The following is a 26,863-nucleotide window of genomic DNA, read 5'->3' on the forward strand; positions in this document are numbered from 1 at the left end:
ACAGGGGAGGGTCAGAGAGAGGGAGACACAGAATCTGAAACAGGCTCCAGGCTCTGAGCTGTCAGCACAGAGCCCGACGCGGGGCTCGAACTCACGGACCGTGAGATCATGACCTGAGCCGAAGTTGGCCACTTAACTGGCTGAGCCACCTAGGCGCCCCTGTTATTATTTTTTTAAGTAAACTCTACCCCCAACGTGGGCCTCAAAACTCGGGACCCTGAGATCAAGAGTCACATCCTCTACTGACTGAGCCAGGCAGGCCTCTCTCCCTGCCCCCACCCTTTCTTTGCCAGTAAGCTCTATGCCTAACATGGGGCTCAAACTCACAACCTCCAGATCAAGAGTCGAATGCTCCACGGAATGAGCCAGCCAGGTGCCCCTATATTGCTTTTAGTTTGTTTTTTTTTTAGTTAATTTATTCTCAAGTTAGTTAACATGCAGTGTAGTCTTGCCTTCAGAAGTAGAATCCAGTGATTCATCACTTACATATAACACCCAGTGCTCATCCCAACAAGTGCCCTCCTTAATGTCTATCACCCATTTTCCCCACCCCATCAACCCTCAGTTTCTCTGTATTTAAGCATTTCTTATGGTTTGCCTCCCTGTCTGTTTTTATCTTATTTTTACTACCCTTCCCCTATGATCATCTATTAAATTTCTCAAATTACACATGTGATTGAAATCATGTCATGTGATATCTGTCTTTCTCTGACCGACTTATTTCGTTTAGCATAATACTCTTCAGTTCCATCTGTGTGGAACTGTGTGTGTATATTATATATGTATGTATACATGTATATATACATGTATGTGTATATGTGTATATACATATATGTGCATTTAATATATATTATATACACATACTGTATATGTATGTATGTGTATATGTATATATGTATGTATATACCACATCTTAATTCATGCATCAGTTGATGGACATTTGGACTCTTTCCATAATTGGACTATTGTTTATAGTGCTGCTATAAATGTTGTGGTACATGTGATCCTTTGAATCAGCACTTCTGTATCCTTTGCATAAATTCCTAGTAGTGCTGTTGCTGGGTCATAGGGTAATTCCATTTTTAATTATTTGAGGAACCTCCATACTGTTTCCCCAGAATGGCTGCACCAGTTTTCATTCCCACCAAAAGTGCAAGAGGATTCCCCTTTCTCCACGTCTTCACCAACATCTGTTGTTTCCTGAGTTTTTAATTTTAACAAATCTGACTTGTGTGAGGTGGTGTCTCATTGTGGTTTTGATTTGTATTCCCCCGATGAGGAGTGATGTTGAGGATCTTTCGTGTGTCTGTTTGCCATCTGGATGTCTTCTTTGGAAAAGTGTCTATTCATATCTCCTGCCCAGTTCTTCACTGGATTATTTGTTTTTTTGGGTGTTGAGTTTGATAAATTCTTTATAGATTTTGATGGTTTCCTGTCTCACATTTAGGTCTTTCATCCATCTTGAATTTATTTTTGTGTATGCTGTCAGAAAGTGGTCCAGTTTCATTCTTCTGCATGTTGCTGTGCAGTTCTCCCAGCACCATTTGCTAAAGAGACTGTCTTTTTCCATTGGATATTCTTTCCTGCTTTTTCAAAGATTAGTTGACCATGTATTTGTGGGTCCATTTCTGAGTTCTCTATTCTATTCCATTGGTCTATGTGCTACTGTCTTGATGATTATAGCTTTGTAGTAGAGGTTAAAGTCTAGGATTATGATGCCTCCTGCTTTGGTTTTCTTTTTCACCATTACTTTGGCTATTCAGGATGTTTTTTGGTTCCATACAAATTTTAGGTTTGTTTGTTTTAGCTCTGTGAAGAATGCTGGTACAATTTTGATTGGGATTGCATTGAATGTGTACATTGCTTTGGGTAGTATTGACATTTTAACAGTATTTGTTCTTCCAACATGAGCATGGAATGTTTTTCCATTTCTTTGGGTCTTCTTCAATTTCTTTCATAAGCTTTCTATAGTTTTCAGCATACAGATCTCTTACCTCTTTGGTTAGGTGTATTCCTAGGATGGTTTTTGATGCAATTGTAAATGGGATTGATACCATGATACCTCCTTCTCTTGCTTCATTATTGGTGTATAGAAACATGACTGATTTCTGTACATTGATTTTATATCCTGCGACTTTGCTGAACTCCTGTATCAGCTCTGGCAGTTTTAGGGTTTTCCATGTAGAGTATCATGTCATCTGTGAAGAGGGAAAGTTTGACTACTTCTTTGCCAGTTTGGATGCCTTTTATTTCATTTTGTTGTCGATTGCTGAAGTTAGGACTTCCAACACTAGTTAGCCAACAGTAATGACAGTGGACATCCCTGTTGTGTTCCTGATCTCAGGAGGAAAACTCTCAAGTTTTTCCCCATTGAGGGTGATCTTAGCTGTGGGCCTTTCACATATGGCTTTTATCATATTAAGGTATGTTCCTTCTATCCTGACTTTCTTGAGAGTTTTTATTAAGAAAGGATGCTGTATTTTGTCGAATGCTTTTTCTATTGACAGGATCATATGGTTCTTATCCTTTTTTCTATTAATGTGATGTATCATGCTGATTGATTTGTGAATATTGAATCAACCCTGTAGCCCAGGAATGAATCCCATTTGATCATGATGAATAATTCTTTCAACATACTGTTGAATTCAATTTGCCAGTATCTTGTTGAGAATTTTTGCATCCATGTTCATCAGGGATATTGACCTGATTTCTCCTTTTTAGTAGGGTCTTTGTCTGGTTTTGGAATCAAGGTAATGCTGGATTCATAGAATGAGTCTGGAAGTTTTTCTTCCATTTCTATATTTAGAATAGTTTGAGAAGAATAGGTATTAACTCTGCTTTAAATTTCTGTAGATTCCCCTGGGAAGCCACCTGGCCCAGGACTGTTATTTGTTGGGAGATTTTTGATAACTGATTCAATTTCTTCACTGGTTATGGGTCTGTTCAAATTTTCTATTTCTTCTCGTTTGAGTTTTGGTAGTGTGTGAGTGTCTAGGAATTTGTCCATTTCTTCCAGATTATCTAGTTTGTTAGCATATAATTTTTCATAGTATTCTCTAATAATTGTATTTTTGTGGTGTTGGTTGTGATCTCTCCTCTTTCATTCGTGATTTTATCTATTTGGGTCCTCTCTCTTTTCTTTTTGAGAAGTCCGGTGAGAGGTTTAATAATTTTGTTTATTCTTTCAAAAACTCAGCTCTTAGATTCATTGATCTGTTCTGCTGTTCTTTAGGATTCTATATTGTTTATTTCTGCCCTAATATTTATTATTTCTCTTCTTCTGTTGGCTTTGGGCTTTCTTTGCTGCTGCCTTTCTAGCTCCTTTAGGTGTAAGGTTAGGTTGTGTATTTGGGACCTTTCTTGCTTCTTGAGATAGGCCTAAACTGCAATGAATTTTCCCCTTAAGACTACCTTTGCTGCATCCCAAAGGATTTGGACTGTCATGTTTTCATTTTCATTTGCTTCCATATATTTTTAGATTTCTTCTTTAATTTGACTCATTCATTCTTTAGTAGGATGTTCTTTAGCCTCCATGTGATTGAGGGTTTCCCAGATTTTTTCTTGTGGCTGGTTTCAAGTTTCATAGCATTGTGATCTGAAAATATGCATGGTATGACCTCAATCTTTTTATACTTGTTGAGGGATGTTTTGGGACCCAGTATGTGATATATTTTGGACAATTTTCCATGTGTGCTTGAGAAGAATGTGTATTCTACTGCTTTAGGATGAAAAGTTCTGAATATATCTGTTAAGTCCATCTGGTCCAATATGTCATTCAGAGCCCTTGTTTCTTTATTGATTTTCTGCCTAGATGATCTGTCCATTGTTGTAAGCGGAGTATTAAAGTCTCCTACAATTGCGGTATTATTATCCATACATTTCTTTAGGTTTGTGATTAATTGGTTTATATATTTGGGTGCTCTCTTCCACATTGGGGGCATAAACATTTACAATTGTTATCTCTTCTTTTTTTTTTCTTTTCAAAGTTTATTTATTTGTTTTGAGAGAGAGAGAGAGGATGAGAGAGAGAATCCCAAGCAGGCTCTGCACTGTCAGCACAGAGCCCAATGTGGAGCTCGATCCCATGACCCTGGAATCATGACCTTAGCCAAAATCAAGAGTAGGATGCGTAACTGACTGAGCCACCCAAGTGCCTCCACAATTGTTAGCTCTTCCTGATGGATGGATCCCTTAATTTATACAATGCCCTTCTTCAATTCTTGTTACCATCTTTGTTTTAAAATCTAGTTTGTCTGATATAAGTATGGCTACTCTGGCTTTCTTTTGATGTCCAGTAGCGTGACAGATGGTTCTTCATCCTCTCACTTTCAATCTGCTGGAGTCCTTAGGTCTAAGATGAGTCTCTTGTAGGCAGCATATAGATAGATCTTATTTTTATTATTCATTATGATACCCTGTGTCTTTTCATTGAGGCATTTAGTCCATTTACATTCAGAGTGATTATTGAAAGATATGGATTTAGTGCCATTGTGTTATCTGTAGGTTTCATGTTTGTGGTGATGTCTCTGGTCCTTTGTAGTCTTTGCTGTTTTCCACTCACAGAGTCCCCCTTAGGATCTCCTGCAGGGCTGGTTTAGTGGTCATGAACTCCTTTAGTTTTTGTTTGTCTGGGAAAACCTTTCGCTCTACTATTCTTTTTTTTTTTTTTAATTTAATTTTTTATTTTTTAAAATTTACATCCAAATTAGTTAGCATATAGTGAAACAATGATTTCAGGAGTATATTCCTTAATGCCCCTTACCCATTTAGCTCATCCCCCCTCCTGCAACCCCTCCAGTAACCCTCAGTTTGTTCTCCATATTTAAGAGTCTCTTCTGTTTTGTCCTCCTCCCTCTTTTTATATTATGTTTGTTTCCCTTCCCTTATGTTCATCTGCTTTGTCTCTTAAAGTCCTCATATGAGTGAAGGCATATGATTTTTGTCTTTCTCTGACTGACTAATTTCACTTAACATAATACCCTCCAGTTCCATCCACGCAGTTGTAAATGGCAAGATTTCATTCTTTTTGATTGCCGAGTAATACTCCATTGTATATATATACCACATCTTCTTTATCCATTCATCCATCGATGGACATTTGGGTTCTTTCCATACTTTGGCTATTGTTGATAGTGCTGCTGTAAACATGGGGGTGCATGTGTCCCTTCAAAACAGCACACCTGTATCCCGTGGATAAATGCCTAGTAGTGCAATTGCTAGGTCGTAGGGTAGTTCTATTTTAGTTTTTTGAAGAACCTCCATACTGTTTTCCAGAGTGGCTCTGCCAGTTTGCATTCCCACCAACAATGCAAAACAGATCCTCATCCTCTTTCTCCGCATCCTCGCCAACTTCTGTTATTGCCTGAGTTGTTAATGTTAGCCATTCTGACAGGTGTAAGGTGATATCTCATTGTGGTTTTGATTTGTATTTCCCTGATGATGAGTGATGTTGAGCATTTTTTCATGTGTCTGTTGGCCATCTGGATGTCTTCCTTGGAGAAGTGTGTATTCATGTCTTTTGCCCATTTCTTCACTGGATGATTTGTTTTTTGGGTGTTGAGTTTGATAAGTTCTTTATAGATTTTGGATACTAACCCTTTATCTGTTATGTCATTTGCAAATATCTTCTCCCATTCTGTTGGTTGCTCTCTCTACTATTCTTTTTTTTTTTAATTTTTTTTTCAACGTTTATTTATTTTTGGGACAGAGAGAGACAGAGCATGAACGGGGGAGGGGCAGAGAGAGAGGGAGACACAGAATCGGAAACAGGCTCCAGGCTCTGAGCCATCAGCCCAGAGCCCGACGCGGGGCTCGAACTCACGGACCGCGAGATCGTGACCTGGCTGAAGTCGGACGCTTAACCGACTGCGCCACCCAGGCGCCCCTCTCTCTACTATTCTTAATGACAGCCTTGCTGGATAAAGGATTCTTGGCTGCGTATTTTTCCTATTCAGCACATTGAATATTTCCTGCCCCTCCCTTCTGGCCTGCCAAGTTTCAGTGGACAGGTCTGCTACTGCCCTTATGTATCCACCCTTGTAGGTTAAGGCCCCTTTGTCCCTAGCTGCTTTCAGAATTCTCTCTTTATCTTTGTATTTTGTCAGTTTCACTGTAATATGTCATGAAGTTGACCTGTTTTTGTTGATTTTGAAGGGAATTCTCTGTGCCTTTTGGACTTGGGTGCCTGTTTTCTTCCCCAGATTAGGGAAGTTCTCAGCTATAATTTGTTAAAATAAACCTTCTGCCCCTTTCTCTTGCTCTTCCTCTCCTGGAACTCCTATGATACGGTTATTATTTTATTTCATGGAATCATTTACCTCTCTAATTCTACCCTTGTGATCTAGTAATTTCCTTTCCCTCTTTTTTCCAGCTTCATCATTTTCCATAATTTTATCTTCTATTTCATCTATTCTCTCTTCTGCTTCTTCCATCCTTGTTGTCACTGTATCTAGTTTATTTTGCATCTCATTTATAGCATTTCTTAATTCATTGTGACTATTTCTTAGGTCTTTGATCTCTGCAGCAGTAGATTCTCTGCTGTCTTCTATGTGTTTTACAAGCTCAGCTATGAGTTTTATGACTGTCATTCTAAATTCTTGTTCAGATATATTGTTTATATCTGTTTTGAACAATTCTCTATCTGTCATTTCTTCCTGGATTTTCTCTTGAGGAGAATTCTTCCATTTCATCATTTTGGCTAGGTTTCTGTCTTTTATGTGTTTAATAGCTTGTTATGCGTCCTGCATCTATGAGTACTACTATATTAAAAAGGGTCATATGCTGTCCAGGGCCTGACACTTCAGGAAGTGTTTTTTGGAGTGTGTTACATGCACTCTGTTGTTGCGTTTTGACTGCTCTATCCCACTGATCGGTCCTCTGCAAAGCTCCTCCTTGCTTGTAGTGGTGGAGTGTTTGAACCTTCCACCAGGTTTGCTTTGATTTGTTCATTGGAGTAACCCTGATTTGCCCTTGGGTGAAAGTTTTTTCTCCTAGATTGCAGAGTAGAGAGGAAACTGGCTATGACTTTATAGTTCACCTCTATTTCTTCTCATAAGACATTTTGGCTTGGGATGTCATGCCAATTACAGCCACATTTAAAGCTGATATTCCACACCACAATACCAATGTCCTGCATTTGGGCCCTGGTGGCCATAATTTTTGTACATTAAGAAAGAGTTTAAAAAATTAAATAATTTGGCAGGGAGATCTTTGGAAGGAAAGGCCTGAAAAAAAATTTTTTAAGGAATTTTTTTAAGCTTATTTATTTATCTTGAGAGAGAGAGAGAGAGAGAGCATGCACACAAGTTGTGAGGAACAGAGAGAGAGGGAGAGAGAGAGAATCCCAAGCAGGATCTGTACTGTCAGCACAGAGCCGGATGTGGGGCCCAAACCCACAAACTACAAGATCATGACCTGAGCTGAAACCAAGAGTTGGACACCTAACCTACTCAGCCACCCAGGTGCCCCAAGGCCTGAAAATTTTATTTGTTTTAAGAAACTGTTTAGTGTTATCTAGCATGTTTTAAGTATAAAAACATCCTCGTAACAGTATCTTTTTAATGTTTAACATTTGAAATGCAAGCCTATATAAGTGGAAAAGAGAAGAAAAATGGATAGAAAATAAAAAGAAAGGTAAAGAACTAGCAAATTTTTTTTTAATATTTTTTATTTTTGAGAGAGAGAGAAACAGAGAGGCAGAGAGAGAGAAGGAGGAACAGAGAGGGAGACACAGAATCTAAAGCAGGCTCCAGGCTCTGAGCTAGCGACACAGAGCCCAATGCGGGGTTTGAACTCAAGGACTGTGAGATCATGACCTGAGCTGAAGTTGGAAGCTTAACTGACTGAGCCACCCAGGTGCCCCAAGAACTAGCAAATTATTAAAGCACAGGGCATAGGATCATGACATGTACTGTAGTGTTAAGGAGGCTTTTGCTTAACCACTAGATTTGCTGAAGCTAATTTACAAATGATCATCACCTTTGCCTTGTAGTTGAGGAAGATATTAGGGCAATTCTCACTAGACCTTTAGGAGTTGTTAGATCAAAAAATTCTTATTAGGACTTTCCTGAAGTATTGATAAAATAAGTGCCGTATATCTAAAACACCAAGATCATATCACATTTACTCAAGATATTTTTTGCTTTTTAAATTTTTAAAATAACTCATTAATAAAAGTTTATTAAGCTTATAAACAATTGTAACAAGTTCTTAGATGAATACATTTCTACTTTTCTATGTAATCTTCTAACAGATTAAATATTTTTCATGGAGGCCAGCTTTATGATCTGTCTATAGAGATTTAAAGGGAATTAAGGTAAAACTATTATCCAGTTTATGTCCCTTATAATAGAATTCCCATAACGTTTAAACATTTTATTCTGGAAAACTCCAAACAGAGAAGTAGAAAGAATAGTAGTACAATGAACCCTTGTGTATTTATCATCTAGATGCAACAATTAACAGCATCTTGACAGTCTTCTTTTTACCTATCTTCATCCTCCTCAGCTTTGTTTTTTGTAGCATTTTTAAGCTTATTGAGTTTTTTCTCTTTTTCCTGGCATTAAGTGGTTCTCATAAATCAGAACAAGACCTGCATTAAAATCAAATAATCTATGTGAAGTATCCAGCACAGTGATATACACAGAATAGGCCCTTTCCCTTCTATTGTGCAAGGCTTTAAATTTTAAAAATTAGGGAAAAAAATATTTCCCTAATATTATAAAACATCTAACTAATGCTCAAAGTTTCACTGATTTTCTCATAATTTCTTTTTATAGTTTGAACTAGGATCTACATGAATTCTATAGATCACAATTGGTGGATATATCTTAATCTACAAGCTCATCTTTATCTCTTTTCTTTTTTGTTTAAACCTTGCCATTTATTTGTTAAAGAAAGTAGGTTGTTTGACCCTTAGAATTATCCACATAGTATAGTTTAATATGCTCCTCTGTCGGGGCGCCTGGGTGGCGCAGTTGGTTAAGCGTCCGACTTCAGCCAGGTCACGATCTCGCGGTCCGTGAGTTCGAGCCCCGCGTCAGGCTCTGGGCTGATGGCTCAGAGCCTGGAGCCTGTTTCCGATTCTGTGTCTCCCTCTCTCTCTGCCCCTCCCCCGTTCATGCTCTGTCTCTCTCTGTCCCAAAAATAAATAAAAACGTTGAAAAAAAAATTTAAAAAAAAATATGCTCCTCTGTCTTGTATTTCTTATAAACTAGAGCTAGAGCTCATCAGAATCAGGTTGATTTTTGGCAAGACCTTGTCATAAGAGGTTTGTATGTTTCCATCTAGAGACACCACATGTCTGATGGTCTTTCTTTTTGTGATATTAGCAATCACTAGTGGTCATTGTCTAGATTTGTATTTTTTTCTTTATCATTTATTATGTTTTTAAAATTCATTGACTATAAACAGCAATTTTCTATTTTTCTACATTCAGAAATTTAAATGTAGGCAGTTTTTGTTTGATATGAGCTGTATGTATTCCTTGGTTTTCCAGAAATGCTTACATATTGACCCAGACAAAAGGCCCTTCTGTGCTGAGCTCCTGCACCATGATTTCTTTCATGTGGATGGATTTGCTGAGAGGTATAGTACTGGCTCATGTTTTCCGGGGTGTCCCAACCTAGAGTTAAAGTAAAGGTATTTCTCTTATTTCTATACACACCCGCTTGTATACAGTCTCAAATATTGACCACCCTACCTCTATTCAGCCTTAGCAATAATGCAGTTCCTAGGAGTGGTCCCCCGCGTTCACTGAATTAGGGGTCTAGGTTGACGTGAAGCAGTTGCATCCTGCTTTTCTTTCTGTCTCCCTGTGGTGACATCTACCACACAGGTCACTGATTTGTATGTTGCTACGAGTTCGTGTTGCCATCGTTTTGGGTACTGATGCATTTCCAAAGGTACCATCTCCTGTTGCCACTGTACCCACGTCACACCCGGTCATGTGACACTGTTGCCAGTGCTGTGCTGGGACCTTGATGTGCCAAACTTGTGAGTGCCAGAGCTGCCGGTGCGGTCTCTTGTGCTGTCTCAGCTGCTGGCATCAGTGCAGCTAACAAAACCAAGAATAGTGAGATGAGTGGCAATGATAATGCTTGACATTTCTACCAATCCATTTAGTGTTTAGCTTAATGAAAGATACCTCAGTTCTCATATTGCATCTGTGTTCAATTAGTTGTGTTAGGTTGTTTTGATTGAGATCTACAAACAAACCTTGGCCTCACATATATATGGAGTTGGAAAATGGAAGAGTATTTTAATAGCCCTTTTAGATAATTGTGGGTATTCTTTATTGAGTCCATAACCTAAATTTTGATACTATGCCAAAACTTGGCAGTAGTAGTTCTTAAGGGTTGGTTGCATTGCGGAGTCTGAAACATATCAGTGAGCTTTCCATACCCTGTTACATTAAAATCCATTTATCTATCTTCTTGCACTTTGAATAGAGCTTTTAGCCATGTGTGTTTTTGTGGTATCATTTTTAGTCATTTGGAAAATACTGTTTTGCTAAATAATGCAGATCTTTAAAATGGTGACACATTTCATTATATAGTATCAAAAAGTCACATTCTCTCTCATCAGAAAAGTCTTTTTAAGTATTGGGAATCGGCTATAGTCACACTAGTGCACACAAGTTTAACAGAATTGTAATTTTGCATAAAAATGTGATTTTTATCGTCAACACAAATGCTGTCAGTTGTTTTCCTTTGCTCATTTTTTAAAAGTAAATGTTTGCAGAATACTCCAACTCTGAATAACTGTAGTTTTCTGTCATCCTTTCTTTCAAGTAAAAAATGTTGCACGAAAGAAGCGGCTAGTTTAGTTTGTATCTCAAACAATAACACAGTTCCTTTTCCTAAGACAGCCACTGCACATCGGTTCGTAGCGGGGTGCTTCATGCACATTCCCTTCTTTCACACAGATTATGAAAAAAGACGTGTTCAAAGGTTTTGATTTAATAAAATTAATACTTCTTTATTATTTCATAAGGGACATTCTTAAGCAAAACTGCCTTTGTTTTTTTAAACTGAGAATGTGTGTATGAATATGAAGAACGCCATAACTGTCAGTACAGTTTGGTGCCATTGCTTTAATTCTTGGTAAGGTGCCAGCGGTCTCACCTACCATTGCTTTTTATACCATCAGTGCCAGTGTCAATGTAGAGGAAAAGCAGTCATCTTCCTATTAAGGTAAAGAACAGCTTTGACCTTGTGAACCTCCTGAAAAGTTCTCAGGGATTCCCAGGGTTCTACAGACTACCTTTTGAGAACTGCTAATCTAGGCCATACTTTTTCTCATGAAAAGAAAATGTTTTTTAATGTTTGTTTATTTTTGAGAGAGAGAGCCACAGAGTGCGAGTGGGGGAGGGGCAGAGAGAAACACAGAATCCCAAGCAGGCTCCAGCACAGAGCCTGTCAGCACAGAGCCTTACCCGGGGCTCGAACTCACAAACCGTGAGATCATGACCTGAGCCAAAGTCAGACACTTAACTGACTGAGCCACCCAAGTGCCCCAATAATTTTTCTCATTTTAAATAACATAGTCTAGTTTAATACTCAATACAAAAAAAAAATCTTGAAAATGAATTTTTTCTAGGTTTATCTGTCTTATACAATTTTATTGTGTTTAAAAAAATTTTTTAATGTTTATTTATTTTTGAAAGAGAGAGAGAGAGAGAGAGAGTGAATGCAAGCAGGGGAGGGACTCAAACTCATGAACCACGAGATCATGACCTGAGCCAAAGTTGGAGGCTTAACCCACTGCAGGCGCCCCTACAATTTTCTTGTATTGACAAATTTATTTTTATGTAGGTTTTCTCAGGAACTACAGTTAAAAGTACAGAAAGATGCCAGAAATGTTTCTTTATCTAAAAAATCTCAAAGCAGAAAGAAGGAAAAGGAAAAAGGTGATTCCTTAGGCGAAGATAGAAAAATGCTTGTGGTACAGGTAAATGTCCATGTTTTCATGTGTATTAAATTTTAAATGTAATATATCCTTTTATTTTTGGAGGAAAATAAATGAATATAAAAAAAGAGGTTTTCTGAGCAGTGAGCAAGTTGTTAACTTTTAGCTTAGTTGTAAAAATGTACCTTCTCTATAGACATTACCTTTTGAAAAACTGCCTTAACATATCGTGTTTTGAGTGCCTACTGTGTACCAGAGTGTGTATCAGACTGTGCAGTAGGTCTTGTCAGGAAGTCATACTTATCTAAGAACATTTAGACCCATGTACTCACATATAAACACATGGACACAAACACATGCATGTATCATTTTTTCCCTTAAATGATATGAGAGAAAAGTATCATTTAATTTTTTTTGTATAAAGTAGAACACTTTAAAATTGAGATTTGGGTATTTAATTTATTTGAAGTTTACATTTGCATGTTGGTTACCTAGAATCTGTTCTTGGTAAGGTAATTCCAATCCATCAACAATCCACTCACATTTTTTCAAATGAACCAAAAGGAGAAGGCAGTTCTCAGTTTTGTATTTCCTGACTTTAGATATATAAGAACAAAAGTAGTGATACTTAATTTCTCTTTCACATTTTTCTACTGAAATATATATAAATTTGATATATGTATGTATCATATTCACCTGATATATAGCAGAGCAATTGCCTTTCTATTCAAAATAAATGTCTGACCAAGAATCCTGGGTGTAATTTTAATTCCATAGATAGAATAAAGAAAACAGGGGCATGAGAAGGTGATATTTATGGAATTCTGCAGTAGTTGACGAGTTCTTTACAGGAAGAGGTAATTTTTCATTCTCCTCAGATCATTAATGTTATTAACATTTTTATTAATGGTCAGGATACCAATGCTGATCCCAAAATTAAAGATTCTAAAGTATTTAAAATAAAAGGGCCAAAACCGGACGGAGAAAAAGTTGAAAAAGTCAGTCGAGCTTCAAATGCGAGCTGTCTCCCTGACAGTGGGATGAGCCGCATCACAACCGTGCCTTCTACAAGCCTCAGAGATTGCAGCAACGGAAGCGTGGATCACACCAGAAATCTAGGCGTGGCAATTCCCCCACTTGCGCACAATCTTTCCACGGTGGCTCCCGGTGTTAATTCTGGAATGGTGAATATCCCAGGAGTTCAGAGTCACAGGTATGAATGAGGAAAATAAGAACAAAATGTTGTTTCAGGGTATGTCTGCAAATTGCGAGTGTTAATCGATTCAGCCACATTCTACTTTCGGGCTTCTGGGTGCTCTTCATTCTTGTAAGCGTTCTGTTTCAAAATGCTTTTGGCCTATGTAATGAAAGTTATTAGCATTTGATAAAAAAAAAAAATTCACCTGAGTCTTAAGAAAGTGGATTGTACTCTGTAAGGTGAAGAGGGTCTATAACTATTTATTCTAAAAATGTGAAAGGAGGTTATTATAATAAAAGAAATAATTGGTTTTGGGCGTTTGCTGCTACATGGTATGGCTGTGGGTATTTGGTGATACAAAGAAGCTCATTTGGGAAATTTTGCTGAAAGAAAAGTAATTTATTTGTTTGGACTTGGGAGCGAGGTGGGAGGCATGAGGGTAGTGGTAAAGGACAGAACGTTTCACCAGAATTATGTGCATTGTATGATTATGAATAAGCATTAAATGCTGATTAAACTGCATGTCACTTAGTTTTGTGTCATTTGGTTTTGGTTTTGTGCTTGAAAAAAATAGTTACTGCTGGTTCTAACTTAAATTTGTTGTTGTTGTTGTTGTTGTTGTTGTTGTTGTTGCAGAGTGGATGAGAAAACCAAGAAGTATTGCATTCCATTTGTTAAACCACATAAACATTCTCCATCAGGCATTTATAATATTAATGTGACCACATCAGTAAGTGAACTATTACTCCCATGATAGAAGAGCAAGCATTAGTCATTTCTAGACTTCTATTAATGTTAAATATAATAGTGAAGAACTGGGAATCTTATTTGGAGACATATCATAAAGTGGAAACTTAATTATGCGTGTATCATCCCAACCTGTCACAATCATAAATGTGAAAGTCTTAAAGTTTAAGTAAGTTTTGTAAGTCTAGATGTTTAAATATATTATTTAAATGACATGTTTTAATTTTTTTAGTAACAGTAAATTTTCTTAATACTTGGTGATCAGTTCTTTTTTAGAGTAGGTGACAAGATAAATTGTATCTCACATAAGATTTTTGGTGAAAGTATTCTAGGGGTGCCTGGGTGGCTCAGTCAGTTAAATGTCTGACTCTTGATTTCGGCTCAGGTTATGGTCTCATGGTTTGTGGGTTCAAGCCCTGCACTGGGCACTGACAGTCAGAGCCTACTTGGGATTCTCTCTCTCCCTCCTTTTCTCTCTGCCCCTCCTTTGCTCATGCTCTAGCTCTTTCTCAAAATATATAAATAAACATTTTTTAAAAAAAGAAAGTATTCTATTTATTCATTTAATAAATATTTATTGATAACTTATTATGAGACACTGGAGATGAATCAATCTATCTCTCTCTTCAAGGAGCTCATGGTCTAGTAGAAGATCAACAAATTAAAACAGTGTCAGATTATAAGAATGGCAGCATGTACAAGGCTCAGAGGTTTTCTGAAGGTTCAGAGGAGTGTTACTTTGCTTAACGTAACTGCCAGGATGCTTCTTTTTAAAGTTAACTTAAATCATCATCACTTTTCCATTGACTGGTCATCTCTGAGTCAAGGCCAAAATCCTAACAGGGCTTGTAAGTCCCTGATTGACCCAGGTCCCCATCCCTCTTATTACACCCCTGGCTACGCTCTCTCTCTCTCTCTCTCTCTCTTTTTTTTTTTTTTTTTTTGAAATTTTACTTGTTTTTAATGTTTATTTATTTATTTTGAGAGAGAGAGAGTAAGAACATGAGCAGGGGAGGGGCAGAGAGAGAGAGGGGGAGAGACACAATCCCAAGCAGTCTCTCGTGCAGAGCCCAATGTGGGACTCCATCTCACATTGGGATCATGTGAGATCATGACCCAAGCGGAAATCAAGAGTCAGATGCTTAACTGCCTAAGCCACCCAGGTGCCCCTGGCCTCTCTTACTCTTGGTCAATCTATTGCAACCCACTGATTTCCTTGTATTCCTTGAACCTGGCCAGACATGCACCTATATTTGGGCTTTTGCACTTATTTCCTGTGCTTTAGAACATTCCTTCCCCCAGATAATCCAAAGAATTTGCTTCTTCTCCTCCTTGGCTTACATGAAGCCTTATTGTGAGGTCTTCCCTAGTATTAGAACTCATTTTGTCTCGCATTACTCTCTTTTCTCTCTCCTGGCTTAATTTTTTTCCATTACATACACCTACCAGCCTCTATATTTGCTTATTTATGTATTGTCTGTCTCCCGAACTAGAATGTACATTTCCAAGGTAGGAATATGTGCTCTGTTTTCCTCACAGCTCTACCCCACACCTAGAACATGTCTAGCACCATAGAAAATGCTTACAGAATGTGGTGAATGAACTCTTGTGCCGGGGAATGGAGGTGTGGATGTATTCCCAAAGAGTATTTTTCTCTCAAATTTCCCTTGTCTACCCTTCTCGTTATCCTCAGAGCTGAACAAGAGTAGCCTTCTTTTCATATCTCTCATGATTTGGGCATTACATTTGCTTTTCTTTTAATTATTCTGGGCCCACAATTTCTGTATCCACAGTACTTTCCTTTTTTTAATGCCCTACTGATTTCTTTGTAGATATTTTTGTGTTTTACATTCTTGATCTGCTTTGGAGGATTACTTTGATCAGCAAGGCTTTCAGAGTAGCTGGCTCAATAGCACTTTGCTGGAATTGATATCAGCCTTCTTTCAGGCATTGCATAATCAACACTGGCTGTCAGTTTTAGATCTTATTTCTGTTTATCCTTATTTTTAAGAGGCAGTCAAGAAAAGAGGTAGAGATTAATGGGAAGAAGACACACTTGAGTCTTAATGAAAATTATTGGAGGCAGAACTTTGCCTAAACTTTTTACAACACCTAGGTTGAAGACCAACCTGAGGTCTGAACTTACTATTTTTTGGACATGCAGATAGTTTTTTTTAAACTAATTATTTTATAACTAATTTGAACCAAGAGTCTTAGCACTTACTCTATTAAAAGAACAAGCAGAAAATTCCAAATAAAGAAACTCAAAAGCTCATTACAGGACTTCTGAAGTTTTGTGTTATTCTTGAATTCCTAAATTTTAGGATATCAATATAGTAGTTACAAAAGGGGCAAGCCAAGCTTACCTGAAGGCTAATTCACTTGTGTTAATCATTCTGATCTTAGGTCCCAAGTGAAAAGAGCCTACTTCAGGCAAATAAGAAAAGAAGGGAATACTCAAAGACAGATGTCCGTTTGCCTGAACTGAACTATAATCATCTCCCTGAACTAAGAGCCTTGGAAGGCATAGGTATGTATAATGCTTTTACTTTTCAGCCTTTTTGTTTATATTATTTAAAATTTATGTTACATTGGAATACCTGCTGGCTCAGTCAGTGGAGCATGTGACTCTTGATCTCAGGGTTGTAAGTTTGAGTCCTATGTTAAGTGTAGAGATTACTTAAAAATAAAATCTTAAAAAATAAATAAAATGTATGTTAAGTAAACTAACAAAATATTAAAAGTAAAAAATTGTAGTAACTTTATGTGTTTCCATATGTAAATATTTACAGACTTATGTATGTAAATATGTACACTAAGTATATACTGAGGGACAGCTATAGAATGTGGAAAACTAATACAAATGTCTAATTTTTAAATGTGTTTGTGGTTATTTTTATCTAGCTCGAAATTCCAGGTTAATAAGGAAAGAGAATAAAAATCTCTCAGAATCTCGAATTCCTTCTCTGGCCACTATTGACTTGCACGCCCCCAGTATTGGATTACATCAGGTACAGAAATACTTTATATTTCTGGGGAAATATATATATTTATATTTCTAGGGAAAGCTCGCTCTTAAGGATTGGGCAAGTTTATTGGTGGGATCCATACAATTTTGTTTGTCAAAGTTTTTCTTACTGTTCATTGCACTTAGTACCTTTATTACATGTATACTTATATAGACATTTTCCAGCTTACCGTCATCAGTTTTTTATAGATTAAAATTATGTGTGTGTGTGTGTGTGTGTGTGTGTGTGTGTGTGTGTGTGTGTGTAGCCTAGCTATGGCTTTTACATAACTTTTGTGGTAACTCATAGTATTTCACTGAGTTAACCCCAAAGCTATAACCTATCTTTCACTCTTTGAATTGCCTGTATCCTTTTAAAATGTATCCTCTATTTGACACGTTTCCCCAAGACTATCTACTTTGTGCATGTTAAAGACTTGCTATTCTATATAGAATTATTTTTCTATAATTTCTCTTAATTCTACAGAATATTTATATTTCTGCTGCTTTAATAACAGTCCTATCACTCATTTTTACATTAAGAAAACTCGCAAACTTTTAAATTCCCTGAGCCAACCATAACTGGGTATAAACTTTGGATATGCATCATTGTACTTACAGATTTCTCACCTCTCCTTGATGCTAGGCAACTTTTGTTTTGGAATTTAAGTCTCCATCCTCATTTAAGTATTGCCTCCATATCTATGTGGATGTTTTTTTTCTACTACGCCTTAAATAGTTTGGTAGAGCTCAATCAACAAGGGAAATTATGTTGTTGAGGGCAACAAATTACAGAGGCAGTTACACAGTGACCCTGAGAAAAAGGTTTTTTGACTGCTATTACTTTGCCTTATCTCTTGTTAACAATTTCTGCAGCAATATAATTAAAACTAAATAAATTCCTGTTGCATGAAGATTAATTACCATCACAAATTTTACTTTTAGGAACTATAGTATCTCAATAAATTCCTTGTATATGTCTAAAATTTAATGTGGATTTTAAAGGTGCAGGATTTTTCACTTGCTGTCTGTGAGGGTACTATTGTTCAAAACCACTTTTCAGGGTTCACATAACCAAATCTTGTCTCATGAAATAGAAGAAAGGCTTTGGCAGCCTTCATACGTCAGTATTTTTATTTGGTTGATTTGAACTATTTCTTTGATATTTATAAACTTGTTCTGCATTTTTACTCTTAGTTTATTTGTTCATTTCCCAGTTGTATTTAAAATACAATAAAGGAGAAAGTAGGTGTAGTGAAAAACACAAATCAACACCAAAATAACATGAGTTTATATGTGGAAGATGTCAGTGGGAAGAGAAACAGCGAGAGACTGAAAGCAAAAGGCTTTCTGGCAGAAGCTGTGACTTGCCTTGCACTCTTACGTTATGGTATGGATCAATACGTTGAACTTCATTTTTGTTTCTGTGCATAACACAAACATTTTCACATTTATAAAAGTCTATTATGTACCTTCTGGAACACCCGTAAGATAGTTTTTTGTAAATAAAGTATTGCATAACCCGTGGACTCTGTCTCCACTTGTCCACCTCCTGCACACTTACACACACTATATACTTCTATGTGTATGTATCTACATATTTTTTCTCTAAGTGGTGTTTAAGCATCATCTCACAAATTTTGGTGTGTTGTGTTTTTCATTATTGCTCAGTCCAAACATTTTCTTAGTTCCCTTGTAATTTCTTCTTTAACCCAGGAATTATTTAGAAACATGTTGTTTAGTAGTTATTTATTTAGCGTTTCCTTAGATATTTTATTATTATTGATTTGTAATTTAATTCCATATGGTCAGAGAATATACTGTGTATGATTTTGATTATTTTAGATTCATTGAGATACGTTTTATGGCTCAGCAGATGATCTATCATGGCGAATGAACCTTGTTTCCTTGAAAATAATGTATATTCTTCAGTCGTTAGACATAGCCTACTACAAATGTGAAATTAGATTAAGGTGGTTGGTAGTATTCTTCAGATCTTCTATATCCTTAATGATTTTTTTGTTTGGTTCTATCAGTTCTTGAAAGAGTGCTGTCAAAATCTTTCACTGACTGTAGAATTATTTATTTTTCTCTTATATCTGTTTATTTTTGTTTCCTGTATTTTAAATCTGTATTATTAGGTACATACACACTTATAATAGTTTTTGTCTTCCTGATATATTATCACTTTTATCATTAGAAAATGCCTCTCTTTATCACTTGTGGTGCTCTGTGCCATGAAACCAATTTTATCTGAGATTAAAATAGCCACTCGAGCCTACTTATTTGTCTCCATGGTTTATCTTTTTACTTTTATATTTGTTTCTTGTTGTTGTTGTTGTTATTGTTGTTTTAATGTACAACATTTCATAGAAGTACGGTCTTTCTTTTGTACCCATTCTGTCAATTCCAATTCTGTTCATTGGAATGTGTTTCCTATTACAGCTAGTAAACTTCTACCAACTTAAAATATTTACTGTCTCACAGTTTCCATGGGTCAGAAGCCTAGGAATAGCTTCTTCTCCCCTTGAGTCTCACAGACCCCAAATCAAGATGTCAGCGGGACTGCATTTCTTTCTGGAGACTCTAGGGGAGAATCTATTTCCAGGCCCGCTCAGATTGTCGGCAGAATTGAGTTTCATGAGGTTGTGGGACTGAGGTCCCTGTTTCTTTTCTGGCTGACACCTGGGGGATGCTGTCACTTTCTAGAGGCTGACCACATTCCTTGGCTCATGGTCTAGTTCTGCCATCTACAAAGCTAGTAATAGTGATCAAATCCTTCTTACTCTTTGACCCTCCCTTACCTCCCCTTCTGCCTCATCTCTGACTTCCTCTTCTGCTTTTAAGAGGTATGTGATTGGCCTTGTAGGCCTACATTGTGCCTGCCAGGATAATCTTTCTATTTTAGAGTCACCTGATTAGTAACATTAATTCCATGTGCAAAGTTGCTTCACAGCAGTAGCTACAATAGTTTGATTGACTAACCAGGTGATATCTTTAGAATTCTGCCTGCTAGTAAATACTTAGGCCATTAACATTGAATGTGATTATTGATATATCTGGATCTAGCTCTATGTTTATATATATGTATGTGTGTGTGTGTGTATATATATATGTTTGTTTGTTTATTTCTTTGTTTTCCCTTTTTAGTCTTCTTTTGTATTTGAATATTTTTAGGATTGGCTTTTGGGTATATTTCTTGGTATTATTTTTTTTAGTGATTACTCTAGGGATTGCAATATATATTAACTAACCTTCCACAGTCTACTTAGAGTAAATATTGTACCACTTGTAAAATGTAGTGGTAAGCATATTTCCTTTTACTTCAACCTGGACTTTATGTTAGAATTCTTTGTCTTATTTACATACACCAAAAACCCCACTACATTGTCATATATTTTGCTCTAAATAGTCATAGATATTTTAAGCAATTTATGGAAATAAGTAGTCTTCTATATTAACCTAACTACCTGCTGTTTCTGTTGTTCTTCCTTCTTTCTTAAAGATTATACTTTTATTCTCTGGTATCATTTTTCTTCAGCTTGAAAAACTTGCTTTAGCATTTCTTCCAGAGCAAGTCTGATGGGTGACAAACTCTTTTAGTTTTCCTTCATTTGAGAATGACTTTATTTTGCCTTCATCCCTTAAATATATTTTCAATGGATATAGAATATGAGTTGGTAGGTTTTTAAAAACTTTTTTCTCCCAGGACTATAAGGACATCATTCCTCTGTCTTCTGATCTCTCTGATTTCTGTCAGAATGTGGGACATTCTTAGGCATTTGAATTGTTCATCTGTATGTAATGTTTCATTTTTCTCTACCTGTTTTCAAGATTTTATCCTCATCGTTTTGTGTTCATTAGTTTTAATAAGATGTGTCTAAGCATAGTTTTCTTTGTATCCTGTTTGGCATTTGCTGAACTTCTTGATTTGTAAACCTACCTCTTTTGCCAAATTTGGAAGTTTTTGGTCATTATTTCTTCAAAAATTTTTTTCTGCCATAATCTCTCTCTCTTTTTTTTTCTGAGAGTCCAGTGACATAGATATTAGACTTTTTGGTATTTTCTACAAGTTCCTGAGACTCTGCTTTCTTCAATCTTTTTTTTTTTTCTTTTTTTATCTTGGCTCTTCACATTGGGTAATTCCTATTGATTTATCTTTAAGTTCTTTGATTCTTTATCTTGTTGTTTCCCTTCTGCTATTAAGCCCATCCAGGGAGATATTTAAATTTCAGATGCTGTTTTATGTATGTATGTATGTATGTATGTATGTATGTATGTATGTATGTATTTAGAAAGTACATGAGCGGGGAGGGGCAGAGAGAGGGGGAGAGAGAGAATCCCAAGCAGGCTCTGCCCTGACAGCACAGACCCCAATGCAGGGCTAGATCCCACAAACCGTGAGATCATGACCTGAGCTGAAACCAAGAGTTGGATGTTTAACTGACTGAGCCACCTAGGCGCCCCCAGATACTGTATTTTTAAGTCCTAAAATGTCCACTTGGTTCTTTTTTAGGGCTTATATTTCTCTGCTAAGAATTCCTGTTTTTTCATTCATATCGATCCCGAGGTGACCCAGATATTGGGACTTTATAAACTTAATTAAGTTATATATACCTGTATAGCATATATATTTCTGCATCTGTTGATTGCCGTTTCCATTGAGAATTGATGACACATTCCTGGATCTTTTTATGGCCAATAAACTTTGATTGTATCTTGGAAACTGTTAATATTACGTTGTGTAGCCTCCAGGTCCCGTTATAACCCTCTGGAGAATGTGGACGTTTTATTTTAGCAGGCAGTCATTGAAGTTTTGTTCTCACTGCAAATTCTGCCTTATTTCTTGTGGGAAATGTTTCAAATCTCAGTTCTCTAAGTCTTTGATATCGTAGTTTGCATCTGTCCTGTGCTTGTGTGGCTCAGGGGTTAGCTGGAGACTTGTGCAGGTAGTTCAAATCTCAGCTCAGTTCGCCAAGCTGTTGCTGTTCTGGGTTTGGAGCTGCTGCATGCATGCATGCATGCATCAGGAGCTGGGCTCAGACTCCCGTCAGTCTATACACAGAATTAGGGAGTCCCTTGCTCTAGTTCTGTTCGCTCCAGGACCAACCCACCCCCACACTTGGTGGCTTGCAGGGTTTCTCTGGGATAACAAGGGAGTTTCTTTCAGACTTTTAGCTTTTTGCACTTCTTCACTACTCTGAGACTAGGGCCTGCCTTTTAAAGGGCAAAGTCACAGGAGCAAAAATAAACAAAATTGGAAACCTACCCCCCATGTGAAGGATCACATTTCCAACTTTTGACCCCTCTCCTTAATCTCCAGTTGTTTTTCATATTTTTCCTAAAGGGTTTTTTGTTTGTTTGTTTGTTTGTTTGTTTGTAATAAGTAGGAGAGATGGGTTGTAGTGGGTTTACACTACCTTGGCACATCAGAAGCATGTTTTTAACACACGTATCACCAAAGAGGTCAAAGAATAACAGCCTCTTACTTCATCATCGTCTTCTGTGCAAGCAGCTTGCGCTATGAATGGTTAATTATAAACACCTGATACTTGAACAACAAGAAGTGGGATTTTCAGGGGGGTGGAGTGAGACTTTTACAATTTTTGGGAATCTTTAATGCTTGATTATTAACTTCTAGGTTTCAGGATCTCCCCTGTTAGATGATTCGGAGGCTGATTTGCCTCGAATGGAACACCAGCACTGAGAGTCATTTTGGTTCTGAACTGGGTATGTCTGGTTTCTCATACTTAATGCAAAGTAAACCTTCCATGGGAGATATTTTGTAGCTTGCTAAAGGCCAAATTCTGCCGTTAAGCATTCTCTAGTGATTGATTCTGTGAGAACACCTGGTAGAGAAAGAATTGTGCCACTTAAAAAAAAGAAGTAGTATTTGTCTTTGGGATGAAATCCCTTTTCATGGAGCTTACAGCTCTTGCCCTTAAACTAATCTCCTGTGTTTTATTGGATACAGTAAGGTGAATTCAGGGTGATGAGTGCAGTGGAAGGATATATACTTATCTCCCTTATCAGTCATTTGCCCTTTGGGCTCGTAAAGCAAGAAAGACGAAATGATTGCTTGGTAATCTTTTTCCCAATAAAGAGGGATCAGCACTATTCTAGATGATTGCCTTCCTTTTTATTTTTGTATTGTATTTTTTTATATTTGTTTCTGATGGACTTTATTATTGTCCTGCTACTCCACCACGGTAAAAAGGGAGCTACAAGCTCCAGGCCTGCGCCATGTGTCTGCACAGCAAGAACAGGACCCACTGGCACATGTTCCTACCCCACCAGGGACCTACCCCCAGGAGAAATATGTTACAAATGTTTTTAAAAAGGAAAACAGAGTAAATTAAGAACTCACTTGATTAGGCACCAACAGTGATTTGAAAAATTAAGTGTCAATTTTAAATGGTAACAGGATTGCCTTCCTTTTAAATATAACTGTTTAGTACTAAAAAAATGAAAACCAAAGATCAGACCTTTTGAGTGGCAATTTGGTATGTGACCTCAGACCAGTCACCTAATGTTTAATATCTTATTAACTATGTAAAATATGATGGTAATAAAATCCCACACTCTCATAAATGTACTGTTGGAATTAATCTGTTAATCTCCACAAAGCATTTATTTAATTTAATTTTTTTAATTTACATAAGTTAGTTAGCATATAGTGCCACAATGATTTCAGGAGTAGATTTCTTAATGCCCCTTACCCATTTAGCCCATCCCCGCTCCCATATCCCCTCCAGTAACCATCTGTTTGTTCTCCATATTTAAGAGTCTCTTCTGTTTTTATATTATTTTTTCTTCCCTTCTCTTATGTTCATCTGTTTTGTCTCTTAAAGTCCTCATATGGGTGAAGTCATATGATTTTTGTCTTTCTCTGACTAATTTCACTTAGCATAATACCCTCTAGTTCTATCCATGTAATTGCAAATGGCAATATTTCATTCTTTTTGACTGCCAAGTAATACTCTATCGTGTGTGTGTGTGTATATATTCATATATATATATATACATATATATATATACATATATACATATATATATATATATATATATATATATATATATATATATATATATATATATATATCTCCTTTATCCACTCATCCATTGATGGACATTTGGGCTCTTTCCATACTTTGGCTACTGTTGATAGTGCTGCAATAAACATTGGGGTGCATGTGCTCCTTCAAAGCAGCATACCTGTATCCCTTGGATAAATACCTAGTAGTGCAATTGCGGGGTTGTAGGGCAGTTCTATTTTTAATTTTTTGAGGAACCTCCATACTGTTTTCCAGAGCGGCTGCACCACTTTGCATTCCCACCAGCAGTGCAAAAGAGATCCTCTTTCTCCGCATCCTTGCCAACATCTGTTGTTGTCTGAGTTGTTAATGTTAGTCATTCTGACAGCTGTGAGGTGGTATCTCATTCTCCACAAAGCATTTTGAACGTCTGTGACATCCAATGTGAATTTACTCTGAAGTGAACAAATCTTAAGTTTTAATTCCTCATTGGTACAGGGCCCTTTCTAGGCGCTGGGAGACGTCTTTGCAATGCACTCATTATACGTACTATATAAACTGTAGCCTCTATAAAACTTGGATCTATTTTGTCAAAACTAGTCATTATTTACATAAAAGGAGATGGTGTGCTACACATGACAGTTTTGGTTGATAATTATCCTAAAGGTTTTCTTTAAAATCTTGTTTTTGTTATATACGGTCTTAAGTTTTCTTAGACTGTGTAATACTTACAATATTATAAATATATTCAATGTGAGAAAGCAAGTAAGATATAAATCACTTTCTGGAAAGATTTTTATGTAAACTGTTTGGTTGCCTGTATCCCCCTGTGCTTTTAGATGCTACTCTAGCCCTTGAGATGACATCTTCTTGTGACCAAAGTGCTGATATCCTACAAAGAGAGATTTGTGGTTTTGGTCATTTGCTTTTGAACTGCCTGAATTTTCTGGGAAAGGCCTTGTAGAAGAAAAAAAGAGAAAGACTTCCAAGTGTTTCGAAGGAAGATTGAACAAGTGCCCCTCCCCAACTGCTATCCCATCACCTTTCAAGTCCACTGTTGCTATTTCAAGATATATCCAATGGAAGAATAGTGATATGGTTCTTGTTCCACGAATGTGTATTTACTGTTAGTAGATTGTGATTTAAAATTACCCAAGATTAAAAATGAGTTTAAAAAGGGAGAGAGAAACATTATAATGGTTATGTTATTTATGCATTGAACTCTGTGTTATCTGTATAAATGTGTACATTTACTTAGGAATGGGTTTGGTGGTGGTAGGTGATAAAAACTAGGATCATTTGAAGAAATGAAAAAACTAGGATCAGTAAGAGAAAATGTTTCCTTTACCATAACTTACCTATTAATATACATTTAAAAAGCTTGCTTGTTTCTAGGCTTTAAGGAGATATGTAACTGCTCTCTATGGATAGATGTATATCTTTGGTTTCTGTGATTATCGTGATTGATGTTTGATCGTTGTACTATGGGAATCTGGCCTCTCTGCTGATCTTCTATGAACCACACTGATGCAAATTTCTCAAAGAAACCTTTTATTTCTCATGACTTAGTATGACTCTGACATCGGGTAGTCCTCTGTATTGTGAGATTCTGGAGCCAGTGTTCCTGCGTGCGGGAACATGATTATGGAATGAGAATGGTGAAGGAGAATTTTGTAGGTATACCTTGGAGTTGAGGACTATGCTTCTCCTTGAAAGGGGAAGTATATACATACAAAACCAGGAGATGGGAAGCAGTGTTACTGATTGACTAGGACTGGTTACTTTTCTCTAGGCCAGTTACTGTTGAACTCCCCAGCTGAAGAGGCTTTGGGGAGGAAGTGTCCACTGTTATGACCTCACTCCTGTCCACTGATAGTTTGAAGGTGATATCAGACAGAACCCAGAGATGCTCCTGTCTTCTCATTTCCTCAAACACATAGGCCTTCCCCAAAGCTCTTCACGAACATGCAAAAATATCTACCTACATACAGTCCACACACCGTTTCTCATGCCCCAGTCCATGACTTCCAGGTGGGAAGTTTAAGCCAATTTGGCTGTAGGTTTTTGGCTTCTAGGTTGCTGGTCACGCTCTGAATTTATTTTAGAGAATGGCTGTTAAGGGGACCAGAATTTGTGTGTTTTTTTTGCCTTAACCAGTTAACGATGTGTTGTTTTTTCCAAAAGGCATTGACTAAAACTTAGCCCAAGAATTTAACTAATACTCTTTTCTATTACTCTGAGGAGCTTAATAGTAAAATTCTGACCTTAGATACTTTGTCCTCAAAAAAGCAGGACATTCAGGAGGAGGCAAAATGAGAGATTCCAATGGAGAAGTCTTTAGGTGGTTCAATTAAAATTTGGTCTTGATTTTGAAACTCTATTTTTAACCTCTGACCAGGTGTTCGACTACATTGGTATGGCTAATATGCTAAAGACAGTTAATGTATAGACATTAATAGGCTTCACATTAAGATATTGTTTTATTTTTACTTAAAAAATATTGCCAATAGACTGTACAGTGTGGAAAGAAGACAATATTTCAAAGTCAAGTGGCTTTCCAGCTTATTTCGATGTTATTTTTATTTAAAGATCACCTCAATGACTGAGGATCTAGGATCAATTACCTTTTTGTCTCTGTATTTGCTTCTGGTGTATTTTGCCTATTAACACATTTTGTGAACTTTAGAATTAAGGAACTAAAAATAATTTACTGTAAGTGCAAGTTGAGACTCAAAGATCATATCTGGTTAGAACCTTGGCAGAACTACTTGAAAAAGAAGATTTTGCAAACTGGCCTATAGATACTGAACCAAAGTAATTCTTTCTTTCAGCTTAAGATTACTTTGCTCTCCTTAGAAGAATATGGTTAAGCCTAATAGGAAATATGTATATGTATTGGTGGGGAGAAATGGGCTTGCTGTGTGGATGTACGTTTTAAAATGAATAAATATTATACCTTACTGAGCTCCA

At 36.8% G+C, this 26,863-nt stretch overlaps 1 protein-coding gene across 2 annotated transcripts in view; it reads left to right on the top strand.

Moving 5' to 3' along the window:
• CDKL2 (cyclin dependent kinase like 2) overlaps window positions 1-26,863 on the top strand; it is a 51,850-nt gene extending 24,987 nt beyond the window's left edge. For both annotated transcript variants that reach the window (XM_025921672.2, XM_086704836.1), the window contains exons 7-14: window positions 9,497-9,585; window positions 11,814-11,949; window positions 12,822-13,120; window positions 13,742-13,835; window positions 16,259-16,382; window positions 16,757-16,863; window positions 22,501-22,589; window positions 24,733-26,863. In XM_025921672.2, coding sequence (XP_025777457.1) covers window positions 9,497-9,585; window positions 11,814-11,949; window positions 12,822-13,120; window positions 13,742-13,835; window positions 16,259-16,382; window positions 16,757-16,863; window positions 22,501-22,566 — 915 coding nt within the window. In that variant the 3' untranslated portion in view covers window positions 22,567-22,589; window positions 24,733-26,863. The remainder of the gene's footprint in view (window positions 1-9,496; window positions 9,586-11,813; window positions 11,950-12,821; window positions 13,121-13,741; window positions 13,836-16,258; window positions 16,383-16,756; window positions 16,864-22,500; window positions 22,590-24,732) is intronic.

This window comes from Puma concolor, chromosome B1 (genome assembly GCF_028749965.1).
Source record: "Puma concolor isolate L17-30 chromosome B1, mPumCon1.1.hap2, whole genome shotgun sequence".
Classification (NCBI taxonomy): domain Eukaryota; kingdom Metazoa; phylum Chordata; class Mammalia; order Carnivora; family Felidae; genus Puma; species Puma concolor.